At 33.8% G+C, this 22,751-nt stretch overlaps 1 protein-coding gene across 1 annotated transcript in view; it reads right to left on the reverse strand.

The window, feature by feature from the left end:
• LOC129228376 (kinesin-like protein KIF17) overlaps window positions 1-20,536 on the reverse strand; it is a 157,983-nt gene extending 137,447 nt beyond the window's left edge. Inside the window, exon 1 of the mRNA XM_054863053.1 lies at window positions 20,435-20,536. Within this exon, the coding sequence (XP_054719028.1) occupies window positions 20,435-20,536 (102 nt within the window). The remainder of the gene's footprint in view (window positions 1-20,434) is intronic.
• Window positions 20,537-22,751: the final 2,215 nt, after the last annotated feature.

The following is a 22,751-nucleotide window of genomic DNA, read 5'->3' on the forward strand; positions in this document are numbered from 1 at the left end:
TGAACTATAAATGACTGCATTTCTAGAGATGATACTATGTAATTTTGTTACAAAGCATTGTTGTTTGCTGTAATAAAGATAATTCTGCTTATTTAAGGGAATGTGTTTTGTTTATTACCCATATTACTCGAATAATCCGGATTGCTATTGGTTCCAGTTAGACCACATACAGTAATTACATTCCCTAACGAAATGTAACAAAATTTAACTCTTATTGTTAACTGAACATAAAGAAAAAATAAAAATATTTTTGGTGCTACATGTACTCCATGAGTAGCTTGCCAGATTTCTGAACTTTTTGAGTTGGATACCAGAAGCCCCCCCCCCCCTCCTTCCTCAGTGTCGCGGATATTCAAAAGGGATACATACCCTTGTCTAGTTTTTAAAATGTTCTAAAAATAATTCATTTTTAATGCTATGAAGAAATGCTAATAATTATGAACCCAAAGCAGGGGTTAATAATAAATAACACAAGCAGATAAATTTAAACAACTTATTTCTCAAATGTATTTATAAGTAAGTAGCTAAAATAAGAAGAAACACTTTGAATGAGAAATAAAAATTTGAACAATATTTACATGTAAGTTTTGTTGGCTAGGACTTTTTTAGAAAGTCTTTTTTGGTTTTAACCTTGTTGTAAAAATCTTCACAAGCTAGTCCTATATTAGTTTTAGATGTTAAGGTTACAAATGGCAAAGTAATTATCCTAAATAATTCTTCAAAGTTATTTATTTTTAGACTTTCTTAGCAATCTGTAATCAAATTTATCTTTTACTGGAACTTCTGTTGAGCGTATCTATGAGGAACTATTTATTATGTACGAGTAATTAAACAAAGAAAATAGAATGAACTTCAGGAAAGTACACCGATTTCACGCAAAGAATGTTGAATTAATTTCTGTAAATAAAAACTGCCTCAAACTCATTAAAAAAAATCCTCATGTTTTTCTGGGAAAGATTAGACAGGTGCATCTGGATTTTTAGCCTTCTTCTGTACTGTTAAAACTAACTAAGTACATTTTGCCCTACTGTTTCGGCGATTAGTGACTTCTGATTTTTAGATTTAAAAAAAAAATTAATATTTTCATAAGAACTTTTGATTTTCTCCCTTTTTAGATGAATTGGGATAAAAACGGCGAGCAGGGTTGAAATTGCTTTAACCAGGTTAAAGCCGGCCTGCTCAAAATACTTCTCCTAGAACCAGGAATTCTCAACCTCTAGTTTGAAGAAATTAACCTTTTCTTCCTTTTGACCAGTTTTGATCGGTGTAAACTAGTTTTGACTTATTTAAACCAGTTTCGACCATTCATTACGACTATAAATCATTAGGAACATGAAGCATAAATATCTGTGCATTAAAAAATGCTACTTAAAAGTCAAACCGATCAAGAAATTCTGCCCTTTAGTGACTTTAAGGAAAATGAAATCAGAACAAGAAAATATTTATTGCCCAATTAAGTTAATTTTATAAATGTCATACACTTTTTGAAAGTTTGAAAAAGATTATTACTTGTTTCGAAAATGTATTTATTTTATTTTGCGATGAAAAGAATATTTTTCAATAATACACATCTACATAGCGAAGAAATTGGAAATGTTTCCAACATAAATTCTAGTCAGTTGAAAGTCTTGCTCATGTTACCCTTTTGTTTTGCAAACAAATGTTCTTTTAAAAGTAGTTCCTAAAATGAAATTTTTTGAATATGATATCAGACCCTTTCTCAAAAAGAAGTTCACTGGAAATATCTTTTACTAAAAAGCGAATTTTATCTATGCTAAAGTCATCTTATTTCAATAGAATTTCATTTTGAATGCGTTTCTTTTTCAAGCATTGTGTACAACAGACGTCACGAACAATAAAACTATTTTTAGATAATACAAATCTCTTCATATATGTTTTGAATTCAGAATAAAATCTTTAAAAATATGTGTTGGTGAAATAAAACAGGTCTTTATTTGTAGCTTATATTGTTTAAGAAAATCAATAGACCATCAGTGTATGTTTGACTAAGCTTTGAAAGAGATTGTACAAATCAAATGATATTTTTCTAGAAACAGAAAAGGATTTTTAAAAAGATATATTAAATGTTTCTCACAGACAACAATACAATTTAAATTGCGGTTAAACCTGCCAGAGTGGCTTTAGAATAAGAAAGTTATTTACATCTTAAAAATTTAACACAGCATTAAATGCGTAACGATCATAAGTTTCACGTCCGGGTTCCCAATTGTGGCGACCGCAAAGCAAGTGAATGATGCGAGCTGAGTCCATAGCGGTTTTTGATCCACATAACCTTTAGTATGCAACTTCAGTGCTTTCCCACAAAGCAAAACTGATAAAAACAAAGTTGAAGTACTCTCTGAACGTACACCACAAATTTTCAAAAGATTTGTCCAATGCCAAATATCACTCAGGATATAAAAAATATGCTTAATCGTACGCAAACTTACATTTTTTTTCGCAGCTGTAAAGCATAAATGAAGCCTTTGTCACTATTATTGTGTACTATCTCAATCCATATGAAGAGAAATAAAAATTTAAAACTAACCTTTTTTGAAATTGAGTCAATTTTTACTACATCATTTCTTATTAAAATTCATTGCTTAGTAGAAGAAATAAAAACAGGAATACTCTCAACTATAGATTACTTTAAAAATTATAGAAATTTTCAAGCAATTGGTTTTAAAGTAGAATTTTTGCATTACACAATTTATTTTAATGGTAAACTTCTAAGACTTAAGGTAATAACAATATGAAATGCCATTGGGAATAAATATAAACCACAAAATGTAGGTATACTTTAAAAGCTTTCATCCTAGAGAATCCTCTGTATAGGCTATTTACAATCTTCTCCTTGAGTGGTGGATCTCAAATTGTGATTTTATTTTCGTTAGACAACGTATCAAATTTGAACTTCTATTGTTTTTTTTGTTTTTTTAGGAAAACAGACTAGGCCTTTCAAATTACATAAAGCATCGAATTTCTTTCCGTCAGAAAGAAATTTTAAATTGCTCTTTATCTTGTACTAGTGGCACCCGCACGGCTTCGCCCGTAATAGAAAAATTAAAGGTCTTTTGGTTCGCTTGTATATTTACAAATAATGTATGGTGAATTTTCTCGCCAATTGGCTTGTACCGACGTTACAGTTCCACGTTATGATAATTTCGTATCTCGCCAATTGGCTTGTGCCCATGTTACGGTTCCACGTTATGATAATTTCGTAATTTATGGTAGTTTTTTTTCTTAAAATTGAAATAAAAAAAGAACCACATCGAATTTTCGAAAAATCGCTTCGAGGTGCACACCCCCATGCTACATACTAACTTTGTGCCAAATTTCATGAAAATCGGCCGAACGGTTTAGGCGCTATGCGCGTCACAGACATCCTACAGACATCCTACGGACATCCTACAGATATCCAGACATCCAGACATCCTCCGGACAGAGAGACTTTCAGCTTTATTATTAGTAAAGAAGATTATTTTACATAAGAAATGAATGTTTTTTGTTTTGAAGTAAATAAAACGGCTGATATAAATGGAATGGAATGTTACTCAAAAAATCATGGAGTACATTAATTTACGGTTCATTTCTAAAATACATGATTTCGCGAAATAAGCGAATAGACTTTGACTCTGATATTTGATTTATCATATGTTGATAAACTGTGTGAAATGTACCTATATAGTAAGAAATTAAAACGTTCTACTGTGTACTAATGATAAGTTCACAGATGGAATTTGAGTTCAAAACGTTTTTCTTCGAGACTAATTTTTGTTGATAATTGTTTTTCAATACATATATATTAGGGTGTCCCAAAAAAATGAAAGTCGTTTTTTTTAAACGCATACCCTCTTATTTTTTTCCTTTTATATCAAAACCGTTGTAGAAAAAGTTTCATACAATTTGAAGCACGGTAATCCGTGCCGACTTGCGTCTAAAGGCCTAAACGTGTAAATAGCACGTGTATTCATAAGCAAGCGAACGCTGACGACACGATACTTTGCGAAGCTCAAAACAGCTGTAAATAGTGCACAGAAAAGAAATGAAAACAGAAAAAACATATGTTGGGGGGGGGGGGGGTATCCGTGGCAATTTGCAAACTGTCAAACGTGTCAGTACGAATACATTCCGGTCAGCAAGCGCAGTTTAGTCCTTCCATAGGGAACGAAACGTGGCAGTGGAATTGCAAAGTTCGAAAAAAGAGATATTTTCAATAGGAGTCGTAAAACACCAAATTACGGGCTTGAAACTTCCCCCTAACGGGCAAGTTCTTTCTGTTTTGTTTTATAACATTCGAGAAGTAAATTTAACCATCACTGAAAGTGCAAATCTCGCTATTCGGGAATGCATCATCCTTTGGGAAAAGGCACGAATTCCCACCAAATCGTTGCCAAATTGTGTGAATAAACATAAAAACCTGTATCAAATTTGGAGGAACTTACAAAAAAAAAAAAAAAAAAAAAAAAAAGCAAAGAAATTGAAAGAAGTATTTAGGCAGCGCCAACAAGAATTTAAGAACAATTTATTCAATATTGCACATGCTGATGCACTTCGATTTATCAAAATAGAGGAAGATGGGATTTTCTGGCAACTCCAAAGAGAGACCGGCCGACGTGATCACTTTAGGTGGAGTGGATAAAAAACTGGCCGACAAAGAGGAAAGGGCTCGACTTTGAACTGTCAAAGAAGAAAACAGGCGCATGAAATACGATTCTGCTACAACATCCTCGGAATTGTATGAACCTATTCAAGAAGATTCCTCTTCGAGCTCTAGTGAAAATATTCAGAAGATTTCCCTGAAAAATATAAATTAGTCCATGGAACAAGTTTATCAGAACCTGGAACAAGTATATTAGAACCTGGAACAAGTATATCAGAACTTGGAGCAAGTACTCCAGAACCTGGAACAAGTATTATCAGAACCTGGAACAAGTAAATATGTAATGAGGAGCGATTTTATTACTCCAAGTTCAGTTATTGCATTGAACAGGTGTCCAAGTATACGAGATTATGTGTTTATTCTTGAAGCTACTATTGACGCACTTGGGTGTAACATTGATGAATTTTCTATAGGTAAATCTTCAATTCAAAGAATTCGAACCGAATAGCGGAAGGAGCACAAGGAAAGAATAAAAATTGGTTTTCAGTACGAGGTACCATATGTAATGAATTTACCTTGAGATATGAAACTGTTGCCTGGCTTTGAGTGCTCAAAAATCAAAAGAAGATCGCTTATCTATAGTTATTTCATATGGATGTGACGAACTACTCATTGCTGAGTATAAACTGGATAATTCTACAGGAAAAGAACAAACACAGGCTATTTGAAAGGCAGCTTTAGACTGGAATCTTGAAGACAAAGTTCAAAACTCTCTGTTGTGATACTACAGCTTCCAAAACAGGACCTTTAAGTGGTTTTGCGCTAATCTTGAGGAAAAATTTGACAGAGAAATGCTTTCCTTTGCTTGCCGCCATCATATATATGAACTGATCTATCCCACTAAAATACAGTGCTATGGAGGAGCTGCGGAGTTGTTCCAAACTGTACCCTAACTTGGAAAATTTGACTTTTACCGTGATGAACTTTCTAATATTGCGGTCAGGGATGACTATCAAGAGTTGAAAGACTTGCCTATCATATTTTTAGGAGGAGATACAGAAAATGAATTTAAAATAACGGGAGCCATGCACCAAGCTCGATGGATGGTTCGAGCGATTTACTCCCTAAAACTATTACTATTTAGTTCACAACAGAAATTAGATACGAAGGGAAATGAAGCATTGTTTGATGTCTGCTTGTTTATAGTGACAATATACGTGAAACCATGACTTCAATGCATTTTGGCAGTCAAAGCACCCAATAAAGATTTGTACTTTTTGAAAAAAATATACGAAAATGTGGACCCAATTATCTCAAAAGCTGCTCTACAAAAATTCATCCAGCTTTTATGGTTGGTCAATAATATTTCATTCCTTGATGTGAAAAAGACTGTCTCAATGCTTAGAGCTGTAAACGATGCAGCTGAGAGAGCGGTAAAAGTGATGCAGGACTTCCATGGTTTGCTAACAGCTGATGAGGAACAAAAACAATTTGTGTTACGTTGCGTTTAAGAGCATCGGAAGCTCTATCCTGATTGCAAAAAGCAAACATTAAAATAAAAATTTGTACAGTAATGTTTCTTGTAGTCTAATATTGTTGTAAATATCTGCTTTAAATAAATTGATGTCACGTGTAGAAAGGAATAATACAGTTAGAAATCTTTCCACTGTAGTCGCCGTACAGGATTTCAGGTCCAACTTTTGACCTCAAGTCGGCACGGGTTCCCGTTATTTTATTGCACTAAAACTATTTTCTCATGTTTCACTGTAAAAACGATTCAGAAACGTTCCTGGAAAATAATAGGCAGCTGATGTGCCCAATTTCAGCCAGTAACATATCTTACAAAAACCAGGAACGTTTTCCGATAAAAGTCAGTAACCTTTCTGAAATATTAAGAAATCTCCCCATTTAAAGTCAGTTGTGCACCTTGTAGAAAACTTAAATAGGTTTAATTTATTTGATTAGAACCTTCCTGATTTACCAAGAAAGCTCCAGACCACGGCCAAGCTACGCGAAAATTGCAAGCAAGAACCAAGCATATTCCTTGCTTGCAATTCCTGCCTCGCAAAGCTATCCAGTGACTTATTTGCTTCCAATGGAAGCTTAGTCAATTCGGACGGGCCATAAACAATCAAAAACCGATGCACTTAATAAACACGCTCCGTCAATATTTAAACTGGTAGCAAAAACTATTTTTCACACCAGTGCAAGGTCTGCATTCGTGCATCTTTTAGGAATTCAGGAAACTTGTTTGCGAAGATACTTGATTTTGGGGGGGAAATAGGGGAAAACCTCTGAAATCCCGAAACGTTCCAAAGAAATAACCAGTAACGTTTCGGAATTTTTTTAGTGTTCTGAATGAAATGGAAAAAAAATTGAAGGATATGCGTATTCGATTTTACAATTTTTTTTCGCCATTATATCTTGGGACACCCTAATATATATATATATATATATATATATATATATATATATATATATATATATATATATATATATATATATAGTTATATATATATATATATATATATATATTCTTTTCCTTTTGGCTAAGTAAGTAACTTTTTAAAAAGTTATTTAAAAAAATCCAGTAATAACACATGCCGCAAAGGGGGAAAAAAAAAGATGAATCCCTCAAATTTTGCAATAACAGTAAGTAACTCTTTGAATTTAAAACAAATATCCAGTAGTAAAAATAACGAAATTAAGGACTATAATTACTTTACCTCAAAATAAGTTATTGTAAAATTACTAGGAGGATACCAACCGCTAGCTATCGTCCCTCCCCCCTCCCCCCCCCCGAACTGCAAGCATTTCCATTCTGATCGCCTTGAGATCTGAAAAGGACGCTCTGGTTCGCTACATGCTAACTTCTAGTCAAGCAGGTGTGGGAATAATTATATGTCTATAACAACGACCCCTTAATAATACTAAAGGCCTATCGTTAACGCCCGCTTTGATTTCCGGTACAAAGGACTGCGTTACCTAGCAGCAATCCGATAAACGTGTTGCTATGAAGATAGATCCAAACAATTCAAATTAAATTGTTAATTTCAAATTTTAAGTTTATTAATTAACCATTTGTTTTCTTTGCTACTAATTTCTAACACCTTCGATACAGTAGCCTCCGTACCAAAATTTACTTATCTTCGATTTGGGTTCATTTTTGCTCTATGTTAAAAACGAGAAAGCGTCAGTTATTTGGTATTAAGGAGGCGTTGGTTTATAATAACAGTTTTTTTTTTTTTTTTTTTTTTTTGTAAAAAATAAATTTTTGCGTCCCTTTCAATTTGCTAAAATGAGAAAAAGATTGCCCGAGCTCTGGCAAATGTGTTATAATCTAAAGTATCGAAAGAAAAGTATTTTTACATTACGTGCAATACTGACAGAAGTGAAATTATTTGTTTTTTGTGATCGCCAGCTGGTAACAGTATTTTGAACCAACATGTTCTGATTCAACTGGACCCTTCCACTTCAATAAATTGATTTAATAAAATTATCTTAAAAAATAATCATAGAGGCAAGTTTACTATTCTTAACTTAAAACTAGTTGACAGACAGAATATTGAATTAGAAAGAAGTCCGTAATGGATTTTAAATCAAAAAGCATACCTGAAGAATAAAGTATTTACTCAAAATGGAAGGAAATAGAAGACTTCACGAATAACGGAAACTAACCAATAAAAAGAAAAGCAGAAACAAACGCCACTGTGAAATACTCCAGAGAATTCGATTCAATCTCAATTTCTTTGAAAGTAATAGAATTGACTCTGTCGAATGCATTTAAAGTTATATAAAGATTTCATTTTTCTTCCCAGTTTATTTTTCGTTTTTGTTTTCATATTTTAACTGGATTTTAAACGCTAGTTCATCTACTTAATGCATGCTTTTATATTAATACATTTATAATACAGAGTAAAAATATATATTTTTTTTTCTAGAACTTATTTTTATACTTGAAACTTATAAATCAACCATTTAAAGTCAACTAATATTTCTGCAGATTCATGTTAAAAGATTCGCTCTGTTACTAAAAACTATTTTGTCTTGAGTCCGGTTTTCAGATAGTTTTTGAACACGCACACTAGTCTATTTTTTAAACACATTCAAGCACACTTTTTTAGAATACTTTTCAAAACACTTCAGAGAACACTTTTCACAGAACTTATTTAGTTCTACATACATATTAACACTTTTGGGGACGCATATTTGTGAAGATGTTTTGATCACTGACGCATGTACCGTCTTTTAAAACATTTGAGGCAGTGAGAAGCAAAGGGATGCAAGTGGTCATTTTCAAGTTTTGAATAAAACGCGTTTAAAGATAAGATCCTAGGTAGACTTTCATTGAAAAGTTTTTCTAAATCGTGCTGTATAATAGCACTTACAAGCACGTACAAGTTGTGAAAAACATCTTGAATTAAAACTTTAAAAGCTTTCTTCGCAAGTCATAATATATATTTTTAGTTTACCTGAGAACATTAGAAAATGTTTAATATTTTTTAGTCATGTTCCAGGAAAAAAGATCATTTTATAATTCTCATTAAACTTGAATGACAAAGCAATTTTTGCCTTTGTTTGTAATGTTTTAATTAACATCGCAGTCAAAAAAAGAGGTTTTTTTTGTAATGTATCCAATGCCTCTAGCTATTTCCACCTCATTATTTTTCTTTAATTACGGATGAAATTAGAACATCGCTATTTTTTAATTAAATATAATTTTGTTTTCAATTTATGAGACAAAAGTTGATGCTTTTCAATCATATTTTTTTTGTTACAAAAAAAGTTTTGAAAAAATTGGTTTATTAAAAACTATTTTCCTTTAATTCACTTTATTTTGGTAAGCATTTTTTCCTTCAATATTTTAAAAAGAATTGGTTTTGTATATTGTCAAATTTATTGCAGTAAAAATAAGAAGGAAAAAAGTATTATAAATAGCTACACTGTAAAAACGATTCAGAAACGTTCCTGGAAAATAATGGGCAGCTGATGTGCCCAATTTCTTCCAGTAACGTATCTTGGAAAAATCAGGAACGCTTTCCGCTAAAAGTCAGTAACCTTTCTGAAATGAACCTTGAAACTTTATGAAGACATGCGAAATCTGTCTTGTAGAGGCCAATCATGTCTCTAGAACCTTCTAGAAAAATTAAGCAAGTTTAGTGTTATTGATTCGAACCATAAAAAAGAGAACGACCATGGCCAAAGCTATGCAAGAAGGAACCAAGCATATCTCTTGCCTGCAATTCCTGCCTTGCAAAGCTGCAGCTATCCATTGACATTTTCGCTCTCATTGGACTCTTAGGCAATCTGGACAGGCCATAAGCAGCCTCAGGCCGATACACTTAATAAACACGCTCATTCAATCTTTAAACTGGTTGCTAAAAATATTTTCCACAACAGTGAAAAGTCTGCACTCGTGCAACTTGTAGCGATTCAGGAAACGTTTTTGTGATGATACTTGTTTTTACAGGGAAATAGGTGAAAACGTGCGAAATACCGTGACGTTCCACGGAAATAACCAGTAACGTTTCGGAATTTTTTTATAGCGTAAAAAGAGAAGGTGTGAGCACCAAATAAGGCCATGTAGACCAATAGCACCCCTTCTTCCGTTTTTCTCTGTAGGATAGCACAAGATTGCTAGATCTCTATTTTATCGTCATCAGAAACCAACCGAATGATAAAGCATTAACAGCAAGCAGTTTATTATCAACAGGCAAAAATATAGCAAAGAGTCTTGTAAAAAGTGCCTTATCTTATTTTATGCTATGTTGCGTTCGCGAAAAGGATAAACCAGCTGTAAACAAGGTAATGTCCCATTTGGTGATGTCGATCGTGCGTTTGGCTTGTACAAGAACATGTTAGTGCCAAGTAGACTGCGAATGCGAATAGTTTTCGCTCATTTTTTTTTATTCCACAGAAAATCCCAAAAGTGGTGCAGCGCCAAACCTTCTGGTGGCCTAACCTTCATGAAGATTATTAATGCGATGCGAAGGCAATCTTATACCACGATGCTAAAGGAAGGGCTTGGAGAAAATTTATTGACACATGAGATGTGTGCAACATTGTATTTATGGCTGATGTGCCGAGATTTATACAAAATAGAAACATTTCATTAAAAAACCTTATTTTCACAATTAATAACAAAAGCTTTTCGTTCTGCGACATTGCTACATCTTATATTAGCAGTATTTATGTCTGTGTAGCAATGGTAAAATGATCACTCTTAAAAAAAGCAATTCATCAGGACTCATATATTAATTAAATAATAATTACGAAAGAAGCAATTAATTATCCTGTAACAAAAGCAGGAACAAAGTGTTTTGTTATCAGTAGTTAATTACACTGAAAGGCTGAAACGAATCAAAGCTTTTGTTTTATTATTTGCTGGCATTGGTTATGCGCATAAATTACAAATTAAGGAAATATATAAATTTCTGAATTAATTGATACCCTTATTTGTTTAACATCAGCAACATAATGAACTGAGAAGAAACAATTAACATTTTATCCTTGTCTATTATCCTTTTTACAAATTAAGACTATTTAGATTTTTGAAACAATGTGTAGTTTTCAATAGGAACGAAATGATAAAATAAAATAAAGGAAATGATCAACACTTTGTTTCTATATTTTGTATTCATTTACAAGGCTTCTTTTCTTGAAATTTAACGATTTCTATTTTAAAATAATTACGTTTCGTTTATTGAGTTTATGAGGTAATTACGCTCTATAATAACTACAGTAAAAGCATCTTACGCCCATGTTATTGTTCAATATTTCTTTTTAATTGCAATTATATATTTCTTTTTCTAGTGTTCAAATCCATTTGCTTGACGTTAGTGAATTTTTCATACATTTAACAATTGTTTGAAGACTGACTGAAAAAAAAATGTTAAATTACTCAAAGTATGAACATGGGACATAGCCAGCATTCTCATTAGGGAGGGGCAAGCATTAACGCAATTAGTTTATAATTCTCCCCTCCACTCTAGTGTAAGACCCCGAAAATGATTGAAAATTACTCCCCCCCCCCAAAGAAAAACAAAAAAATTTATGCTATTTATGGTCAGATACGACGAAAAATCCAATCATGCAACCCCCCCCCCCAGAATAAAAGTTTCTCTTCTAAGGAGGGGTATTTGCCCCTCCCTGCTACGCCCATGTTATGGAACACAATATTAAGGTGCTAAAATTAGTATCCCTACCGTGGGCAGGTTACTACCGTTTACATACCCACGGCCGTAGTAGCCTTTTAATGTAGACTTATTACCTTCATGAAGATTATTAATGCGATGCGAAGGCAATCTTAAACCACGATGCTAAAGGAAGGGCTTGGAGAAAATTTATTGACACATGAGATGTGTGCAACATTGTATTTATGGCTGATGTGCCGAGATTTATACAAAATAGAAACATTTCATTAAAAAATTAACATAACTTCAAGTGTTCATAACATTTTAAAAAAAAATATCAAAACATATTCAATAATAGTAAAATTTTTATTCAACGAAAAAGTAGTGATTTTAGGAGAAAATAAAATCTACGTTCAATGGTCAGCAACTGAAAAATCCCCCCCCCAAAAAAAAAGAAGGTTAGATCAGATGGAAGTGACAGATAACTGTTTAACAACATTTTTTGGCCGATTACTAGGTGAAAATCGATAGATTATAACTTCTCAACAAAGTGGCCGATTGCGGCCGATTCCATCTCTGTTATTAAAATTTAAAGGAATAATACCTGATACAACCTCTTTGGACGTAGTTTTTATTTACTACTCAAAAATTCATTCCAAACTTCGAAACATATAATTAACCACCTCGTAATCTCATCCTTTAAAAAAAAATAATTAATTCAATAAATAATTGTTTATGGGAGTGATTTAAACTTTTTTAACTCTATGTTTATGTTATAGTTTTTATTAAATACATTGTTATCATGTGTTGTAGAAAATTACATTTTTTAATTGTTTATGAATTCATTCAGCATGGTTTCTAGTTCTGGATGTGTAATTTTAATTGATAACACTTTTCCTCCGATTAATCAGGGAAATTATTAATAATCAAACAATTTGCCGATTATTTTCCTATTATGGAAATTTAAAAGAATACCTGACACGATTTCTCTGAACGTAGTTTCTATTTACTGCTCTAAAATTCATTTCAAACTTGAATTTTGAAATTATATCCTCGTAAATTTTACAAATGCGTAAAATTTCCACCGTATTTACGAAAACTTGAAGTTTTTCGATTGCTAAATTTTATTTTTGTTCTGCTTTTCTGAGCAAAGCTTGCATTTCGCGACAAACTTATGTTTTTATAATCATCTTGCCATATCAATCTCATACAAACTTCTACCCCATAAAAATTCAGTCTATCTCCTCAGTATACATTCCCGATAACATTTCCTTCACAAGATATATTGCTTCTAATATTTAAACAGTTTAAAACAAGGAACATAAAGTTTTACTACAACGAGCCACTCCTGCTTACATCTTAGGAAACCTTTTCTCTTTCTGCTATGAATGAACTGAAGCAGCGTCATACTTCAGTTTTCGCTCAAAAGACCTCCGATGGAATTAACCGCTCAATTTAACTAATGTCTTTTAACGAGGTCGAATTCAAATGGCAAGAGGAAGAAGGGAATTTAGCTAATTAAAGAGCGACTCTTGGAACTTTACATGACTCTAGCTAAAATAGGTGTAACCAAGGAGAAAAGTTTAATGCCTCAAATGGGAAATATTCTTTTCGTTTGTGCTTAAGTTGCTTAAATAATAATTCCGGGTATTATTAGGCTGGTAGTGGCAACGGAGGTAGGTGTCGAAATCAAAACTTGCCAAAGTAATCTTTATTGGTTTTTAATATTTTTTGATGATCAGTACTTCTTATATTCGTTTCTATGTTCGACTTTCGAACTAATTTATTTACTTATTTGAAAATAAGTCACCACATGCACACCCTGAATTTAAAGTTTTGGAAAAGAGGAAGGTCTCAGTTTGCCGAATAGAACTCCAAATTTCGCTGAATAATGATAATTTTTTTTCCCGAATAGAACACCAAGTTTTGTTGAATGATAATAATTTTCCTGAATCGTCAGACAAAATTTGCCAAATAAGGAACTTTTTGGGAAGTCACGGTGACCTCTCATCGGGGCGCCCCCTGCGTAAGCATATTGATTCATGCTATTACAATGACAACATGGAAAATTAGCAAATAAGTAATGAATTTCCAAAGCATTTAAGACGATTACTTCTGGTCAGATACTGACAGAAATTGTTAAAACCTTAGATAACAGGAAATAATTTTGGCGACACACAAATTATTTCTAAGAGTTTATAGGAAAATTCAGTGTAAAATGGTTTCTGAAATAATTTTATTCTAAAACTGGGTTTCTCAACTTTTCCTGCTCTGCGTCCCCATTTGAACACTGATGTGAGCTCAAAAATAAAAACAGCAATTAGTGATGGGCATAATTGAGTTCTCATAATCGAACCACTCGATTATTTAAGATCATTCGAGAGCTTTAGTTTCAGCAGAAACGAGATGAGACTGGCCATGCCTTCTTGATCAACTGGTCTATGATATTACTGCCAAATTGATTACGTTGTCCCAGGTAGGCCTTGTGTGTTTACAGTGGATTCTCCCTCATGTTGGTATCCATAATAATGATGCCGCTGGCCGACTCGCCGTGGAAAAAGTAGTAATCTCTCCACTCCTCAATTATCAGTTTTAACAAGATTAAGGCAAGAGTCTTAGAGGTTCATTCCATGTCTATTGACAAAGTAAAACCAACTTGGAGGATTCCTCCTGAACACGACTGGTATGCCAGAGTATCCTGGATGCATATAGCCACTCTTTACTCTACTAGAGACCATATGAAAAATTGGAGTTTGCTGATTGGCTACGACGTAAGAACGTCATCCATCTCCATCATAGCTTGCTTTGCATAATCTAATTTTTGTTTCATTTCAAAACAAAATCTTCTAGCATTTTCAGGGAGAAAAACGTTCAAACGTGAATTCAGAATGTCTGAGGAACGAAATTTGTCCACATGTTTTGGATGGGGGAAACACATGGCCGACGCTTTTGCATCGGCTGCCAATCAGGAGTTCCTCACTATTACAAGATCCCTAGCTGAGTAAAGGTTGCTTATATGCATCCTGGATTGTCCTTGCAGAACACACGCTCAAGACGAAGTCTAGCCATATTACAAGTCTGGGCTTCGAGGGTTCCATAAGGTCCTTTTCTACGTGCCTTTGTTCGGCTATTGCCTCTCTCTCTCATATTATCTCTTGTAACGGTGCATCCATGGGGCAACTCTTGGATGAGAGTGAGAGGGTTTTTGGCCTCTTAATGCGACACGATCTCTTGGACTTTAGAGGTCTGGACCAGGGGGATCAGCAACAACAACAGAAACCAAATAAGCAAGCTCGTACAATAAAGTACGAGAACTATAGATGACAAAAGTGCACAAAGAAAAAGAAGGAAAGAAATTAAAAAAAAAAAAAAAATTCAGACACAGCGCTTAATTTTTCCACGGCAGTATCTAGTTCGTGCTTTGCAAAAATTCATTTTATATGTATTGACTTCTGGATGTTCCTTCAAAAAATTTTTCACTACTTTCAAAAGCATTATTTTGAGCTCCATGGAAATTTGAACACGCTGAAAAGCCTCAAACCAAACATTTAACAATTACCATGACATTTAAAAACGACTCTCACTGATTCTAGAAAAAAATGACATAAAAAAATTCTATCACTTTTGGAGTATAGCGGGCAAAATATTCAAGACACTATTTTTCTTCCTGTCGCGTTGTTTCCCGTACTTGAAGAAATCTTCCTTTTATGTAAGTTTTCCATCACTGGGAAAAGTAAGATGACAGTATTGTGACAAATGACCTGACAAAGTCTTCCTTCACGAAACAAAGTATTTTTCTTTTTATGTTTTATACTCTGCATGTAAAGAGGGAAAAACTATTTTTCATAAAAAGATAGGAAGCTTTTGAATAGGGTTGGAAAATATTCAGCACACCGTTGGGGAAACCATTTTGAGGGTTTTTTTCCAGTTTACCGAAACATATTCGCAATCATGCTTAAAATTTTCCACTTATACTGATATCGCATCCCCAATGCAAGACGGCCATTACCTGAAAAAGTAAAAACGGCAGAAATTTCAAAAATTGGTGCTTTTTGGTTTGGAGTACTGGAAGCATTTTATTTGCAGTAGTTTTTAATTTAGTTGAAGACATTTCTCTAATAAATGAAAGGTAAAGTTTCGCTATAATTGCACATATGCACTTAAGGGCTTCCCATAAATAATGTCACACTTTCTTTCAACATGTTTGACTCCCTTTTTGCCACTAAATGACATCATTTGTGGAAAATCCCTTAATATTCTTAATTGTTTTTACTTTTTTTTTTTACAAAAAAGGAAGTATTGTATTCGCAAAAAATTTTCCCCCTCAAAATTCGGCCTTAATTTCCATTTTTCTCACCCCCGAATGAATGTTGAGTTTTTTTTCGACCCGATCACACGTGGATATATGCCTAGGAACGTACAAACACCCGAAATATCCATTTTGACGACCCCTGAGTTAATTACAACGAATTCTCTCGTGACGTCCGTATGTACGTATGTATGTTCGTATGTGCGTATGTGTGTATGTGTGTATGTATCTCGCATTACTCGGAAACGGTATGTCCTAGAAAGTTGAAATTTGGTACGTAGACTCCTAGTGGGGTCTAGTTGAGCACCTTCTCTTTTGGTTGCATTCGGATGTTCCTAAGGGGGTCTTTTGCCCCTTTTTTGGGGGGAAATCATTGTTAATTTCGATGTAAACTCAAGTTGTGTTATAATTTGTCGGACACTTGGCGATATATCGCAGTCTTTTGGTCGCCAAGTTTTGTCGCCAACTTGGCGACAAATTTGGCGATTTTTTCTCTTTTTTTAAAAATTTGGTTTCAATTTGTCCACTGTTGGTGATATTTAGAGAGTAAACAATTGAATCACATTAAAATTGCCAGTAATGGGGAAATGACATTAAATTGGAGTAAAAGGAAGTCATGTGATGCACACATCAGCTCGTTTGTTTTGTTTTTTAATGTCAGTAGTTTAGCATCAAATTATACTATCAAGACAGGTGCCAGCATTTTTACAGAGATATTCACAGCAATTAAAGTTCACAGTTTCTGCAGTAGTTTTTGATGTTAATTTTACAGCAATTTTGGTTTATGTATTTCACAGTAAATCAGTAGATTTTACAGTAGCTATTGCTTGTCAATTGACTAAACTTTTCTGAATGAAATTATCATGCACAACTTAAACGCAAAATATGCCTGCCATTAAAAAACCACAATTTGCGTACATTTGGAAATGGTGAAACGATTACATCGTTCTTAATGGATTTTTTTTTTTGATGGCAAATCAAAATATCAAATCACGTGCTAGTCTATGCAGGACTGCGAAAACGGAGTGATTTTGAATTAAAAGAATCAGAGTCGGGATTAAACTGTTTAGTGTTGTGGTGACTTAGGGGGAAAACATGGAAGTGACTGAAATGTACGGATAATTTGATGCTCGCAGTAAAATTAACTCTCTCCGCGGATCTTGAAGTGTTTTTTTTTTACTTTCTGTAAAAAAAAAAAACTAACACCCTGATTGCTCAATGTTCTTAATAATCTTAAAAATATTCGTGTGTATTTTTATGTATGAAAAATATCCATTATAAAATGCAAGAAAGAATTTACACAGCTTACGTCAGAAATTACGCTTAGTATATAATACATCTTATAGCAAGGTTCAAAGAAAATTTCTACTTCACATTCTTAACACCAAACTCGAGTTTCATTACATTTATTTGTGTCCATTTTTTTTAGCCACGAGCAACACATTTTGAAACATTTTCTTACTAAATTAGTAGCTATTTCTTAATTCACTTTTCAAGCATAAGGGTATTTATTCAACTCTCAACTCTTAGAAGTTATGTGGGTTGTGGAATAAACGAGCGGTTAGTGTAAAACGTCAGTGTAAACGAGCGGTCAGTGTACTTCCGAAATTTCATTACTGACATTGATGAAATAAGGGAATGAGGTTTTAAAATTAAGACATGCAAGTGGAAATAAGAGCATGTTAGTTGTACCAACATAACTCGTGGAAATCACGAGATACGGAGCCAGAGGATTAAATGAAGTTGGCGTCTGTTAATCGAGGTTCTAGTTAAAAAAGTTTCGGGTAATCGAAGCTCAACTGTATTTTCATACTCGAAATACATATTAAACTCTCTTTCATTTCGTCGTAAATACTTTCCGTTTTAGAAAGGGGGCGCACGAATTACAGATTTTAGTTCACGTTTTCATTGTATAACATTGTATTCTTATGATATCAGGCATACTGCACACAAGGCAACTTAGATGAATCAACTTTCGAAAACGTTTCCTGTCAAATAGTTGAATGACGTTTTCGTAGTCTTTACACGAGGCAACTTAGCTGAAGCAACTTTTCTTCTGATAAGCCGAATTTATCAGTGCAGCTGCTCACAACGCTGTTGAACCGAGTTGAATCAACTAGTTTACTCGTGTGTAGAGCGAACGCATATATGCGTGATGAGTTAGTTGACTGTTGTATGAAGGATAATGGGTTATTCCTTCACTTTTCTATCTAATTGTAATAAAAGACCGTTCGAAAACTGATTCAACTAAGTTGACTATTGTGCCTTAATGTACGGTCTGTTGCTGTGAAAGGAAACAGAATTTCAAAGTTTAAACATCAGATCATTCCCTTTCTTTTGGATGAATTGAGAGAACATTTTGTGCATTGTGACCAAGACTACATTCTCTTTAAGTAACGGGTTGCGACGAAAATTGACTTTATGACTTTGTTAGCGAATCAGATCATGTTCTCTTTTTTATTGCAGCGTATGTCCTATTGCCCCAGAGACAAGGCGATGGACTGAAACATTCCACTTCTTTTCCCAGGAGTCTGACATAGTTAAATAATCGCAATATACTCAATCAGTTTATGAGCTTATGAAGTTCTATACCAACAATAATCAATCTATGGCTGTAGATCGCATGCGACTTGTTGAAATATCAAAATGGAATCTGAGATCATTTCAAAAAAAAAAAAAAAAAAAAACAAAAACTACACAAAAATTTACCTATGCTCTAAATTCACGTTAAGTTTTACATTTACATTAAAATTTAATCTTCCAAAATATTGAAGGAATCAAAAACTTAATTGTTTCCGTTCGCCCCAGAGTACACGATTTATAAGGCAAATGAAAACACTTAAATTGCACATCAAAAAATAACTGGAAAAGTGACATCTAAAAGAAAATTTTACCAGTAACCTTCTACGTGAGAAGTAACGCTAGTTGAAAACTAGTTTACATCACATTTGTAGGCCTGCTGGAGAGGAAAATGTAAGAACATTAAACTTTTAAAAATAACTTTTTTCACGGTGTCATGTTCAAACAATGATGACACCTACACAATTGCTTGGAAACACGCGGACTTGTCAGAGTGTCTTCAATAGCTTACCTATAATCCATGTAATTTAGAATCGGCGTGTCAAGGCTAAATAACTTTCTAATTTTTCTGTCATGGCTCTACACTGTAAAAAAATTTCGAAAAATTACTGGTTATTTCCGTGGAACGTCTCGGGATTTCACACGTTTTCACCTATTTCCCCGTAAAAACAAGTATCTTCACAAAAAAGTTTCCTGAATCGCTACAAGTTGCACGCGTGCAGACTTTTCACTGTTGTGGAAAATATTTTTAGCAACCAGTTTAGAAATTGAATGAGCGTGTTTATTAAGTGTATAGGCCGTAAGTAAGGTTTCTTACGGCCTGTCCAGATTAACTAAGCTTCCAATGAGAGCGAAAAAGTCAATGGATAGCTACAACTTTGCAAGGCAGGAATTGCAGGCGAGAGATAGGCTTGGTTCCTCCTTGCAGAGCGTTGGCCGTGGTCGTTCTCATTTTTATGGTTCGAATCAATAACACTAAACCTACTTAATTTTTCTAGAAGGTTCTAGAGACATGACTGGCTTTAACAGGAGAGATTTCGCACATCTTCGGAAAGTTTCAAGGTTGATTTCCAAAAGGTAACTGACTTTTAGCGGAAAACGTTCCTGGCTTTTCCAAGATTTGTTACTGGAAGAAATTAGGCACATCAGCTGCCAATTATTTCCCAGGAACGTTTCTGAATCGTTTTTACAGTGTATGAACTTTTCCCCCACATTTCTTCTGCAACACATATCATTTGCTAAAGTAAGGTGGGGAAAAAGTTTATAGTGCCGTAACTATGACAACCATAAGGGGTAAAGAGTGAAGAGTGGGGCAAGTTATTTGCCCTTGACATGCCGATTCTCATTACATAGACTAGTCTCAACATTTTAGTTTCGTATATTACACTGGCCAACACACATTTTGGTGCCGGGGTATTTGGAGTTGATTTCATGTGAATTTGATGCCCTGAATTCAAATACAGCATTAGTTTTTGATTAGGAGGTCGAATTTCTGAGATATAACATTTTAGTGAAATATACGTTACACTATTTACAGTTAAATCCATGGATCAAATAAATGTACTAAACACGGATTTTTTATTATCAAATTAAAAATTATTATATTTCTGTATAATAATAAATACATACAAATACAATGTACTAATTATATACGATAAAATAATGATATATTACTAAAATAGAGGAAAAAATCATTGATGAAACCAACTACTCACTGAACACTTCCGAAGCTTCTTTTCCGTGACATTCTTGAATGTTTATAATAAACAAAGAAAGAGGAAAAAGTACTCAATGAAGCTACCTACTCACTGAACACTTTGGAAGCTTCTTTTCCGTGACATTCTTGAATATATTATGGGACAATCCCTTTTTAAACTCCAGCAGTAATCTGCCATCATGTGCGTATCCCATCTTCCTTGGAAGCGGACCCCAGAGTTTTAATATCCTGGTGAAATCTATCACCTGTTTCCTCAGTGGTGTCTCCTAAATTGTCAGGAAAACGGTCTAAGTGGCTGTGTAAATACACTGTAAAAACGATTCAGAAACGTTCCTGGAAAATAATGGGCAGCTGATGTGCCCAATTTCTGCCAGTAACGTATCTTGCAAAATCCAGGAATGTTTTCCGCTGAAATTAGGTTACCTTTCTGATATTATCCTGGAAGCCTTCTGACAAATTCACAAATCTTCCCGTTAAAAGCCAGTCGTGTCTTCGGAAATTAAGAGTAATTTTAGGAAAGTATAATGTAATAGCTTGGCATCTTCCCGATTTATCAAGGAAGTACCAAGAGCATTGCGGCAAACATGGCCAAAACTAAGCCAGAGTTGCAAGTAAGTAACGAGAATTTTACTTCCCTGCAATTCTTCCAAAGTATGTGTCTTCCATACTTATTCGCCCCTTTCGGTAGTTTAATTAGCATGGACGAACCGTAATCGATTTGAAGTCGATACGCTTTATAAATACGCTCAGTTAATCTTTAAACTGGGAGCTAAAAATATTTTTCACACCCGTGAAAAGTCTGCATTCGTGCAACTTGTAGCAATTCAGGAAACTTTTTGACTGTAATACTTGATTTTTCCAGGAATTGGATAAAAACCATTGAAATCCCGAAACGTAACACGGAAGTACTCAGTAACGTTTCGGAATTTTTTTACAGTGTAGTGACAGTGATATGCCCTCATAATCACTGTCACCTTCATTAGTATCAGAAGGGTGATCAGATGATCCCTTATCTCAAAAAGTAGAGCTGATAGAGAGAAACTGATTTCATATTGAGATTCAGCAGCCCAAATATAGCTTAAATTAGTTATAAAAAACTAGGCATCAAAAAAAAATTTTTTTTTTGTTGGCCTGTGTTATTGCTAGCAGGAGTGCCACGATGGGATGTCACGGGGTTCCAAAAGTGTCCTTATTCGCGAAATTTTGTCTGACGACTAAGCAAAATTTTCATCATTCGGCAAAATTATCATCCTTCGGCGAAATTTGGAGCTCTATTTGGCAAAGTTATCATCATTCGGCAAAAAATGGAGTTCCAATCAGCAAAATTATCATCATTCCGCGAAGTTCGGAGTCCCATTCGGCAAATAAAGAGTTTCCGCCCTCCCAAAAATGTAAGTTTTGGGAGCCCCTGACTACAAGTGTGATAACAGAGTTTTTTTTCATCTACTCTTACTGACCCTATTTATTAAAAATCCATTTCAGATAAGTCTTGTGACATTAATTAAAAAAAATATTTCCGTTTACGCAGTACAATATTTCTTTTTAAAATAAACTAAATATTAGATAATTATGCAAATTTAAATAAAAGAAGATATCATTTCGGACTTATTGACAAAAACATAATTACTCACACAGTTTATTAAAAAAAAAAAAAAAAAAAAAAAACACATGCCTGTTCGTCAATAATTTCTGAAATCACAATTAACTTTCATCTTCCGCTAATTAAACATCAAACACTTTAAAAGTGAAAACGTTTAAAAAAAACGTATTTCACCTCGGGGAGAAAATAACGCTGGTCATAAAATTCGGTTCATTAAAAATTATTAATTAAAAGAGCAATATCTGCAAACACTTCCTTGTGTTCACGGTTAATTGAAAGCATTTGTTGTTGTTTTTTTCTTCAACGTTAACGGCATTAATGCTTCGTATTATTTATTTGGTGATAATTTGATTGCGTAATATGTTCTTTCAAACGTATTTTACGGCACATAATAGACGATGCAGTTACTCAAAGGTATCTTCTAAAATAAAGAGGGAGTAGATTCAATAATTTTATTTCATTTAAAAGATTAATCTGAGGATTTAATCTTGTTTCAATTAAAAGTGGTCAAAAAAAAAAAAAAAATGGCGTGAAAGTGCTTGCTGTATTGTTTTTGTTGCGCTTCAAAATTTTCATATCTTTACTCGGCAACTTATTTTGATCGTTTTTGCAATTGGAAATTGGAAGCATGCATCTAGGGCTAATAGTTGTGAAAATAGAGGTATTGGAGGCGAAGCTGGAACACGTTGCCTGTGTAAACATAACAAAATGTTTGGATGCAAAAGTGCAGTTATTCTGTGTTTTAAACACCCCATCTCATTAGTTAAAAGTTTAGTCAATGAAATTCTGAAATCACTTAGATTCATAAA

The sequence above is a fragment of the Uloborus diversus genome, chromosome 8 (genome assembly GCF_026930045.1).
Source record: "Uloborus diversus isolate 005 chromosome 8, Udiv.v.3.1, whole genome shotgun sequence".
Classification (NCBI taxonomy): domain Eukaryota; kingdom Metazoa; phylum Arthropoda; class Arachnida; order Araneae; family Uloboridae; genus Uloborus; species Uloborus diversus.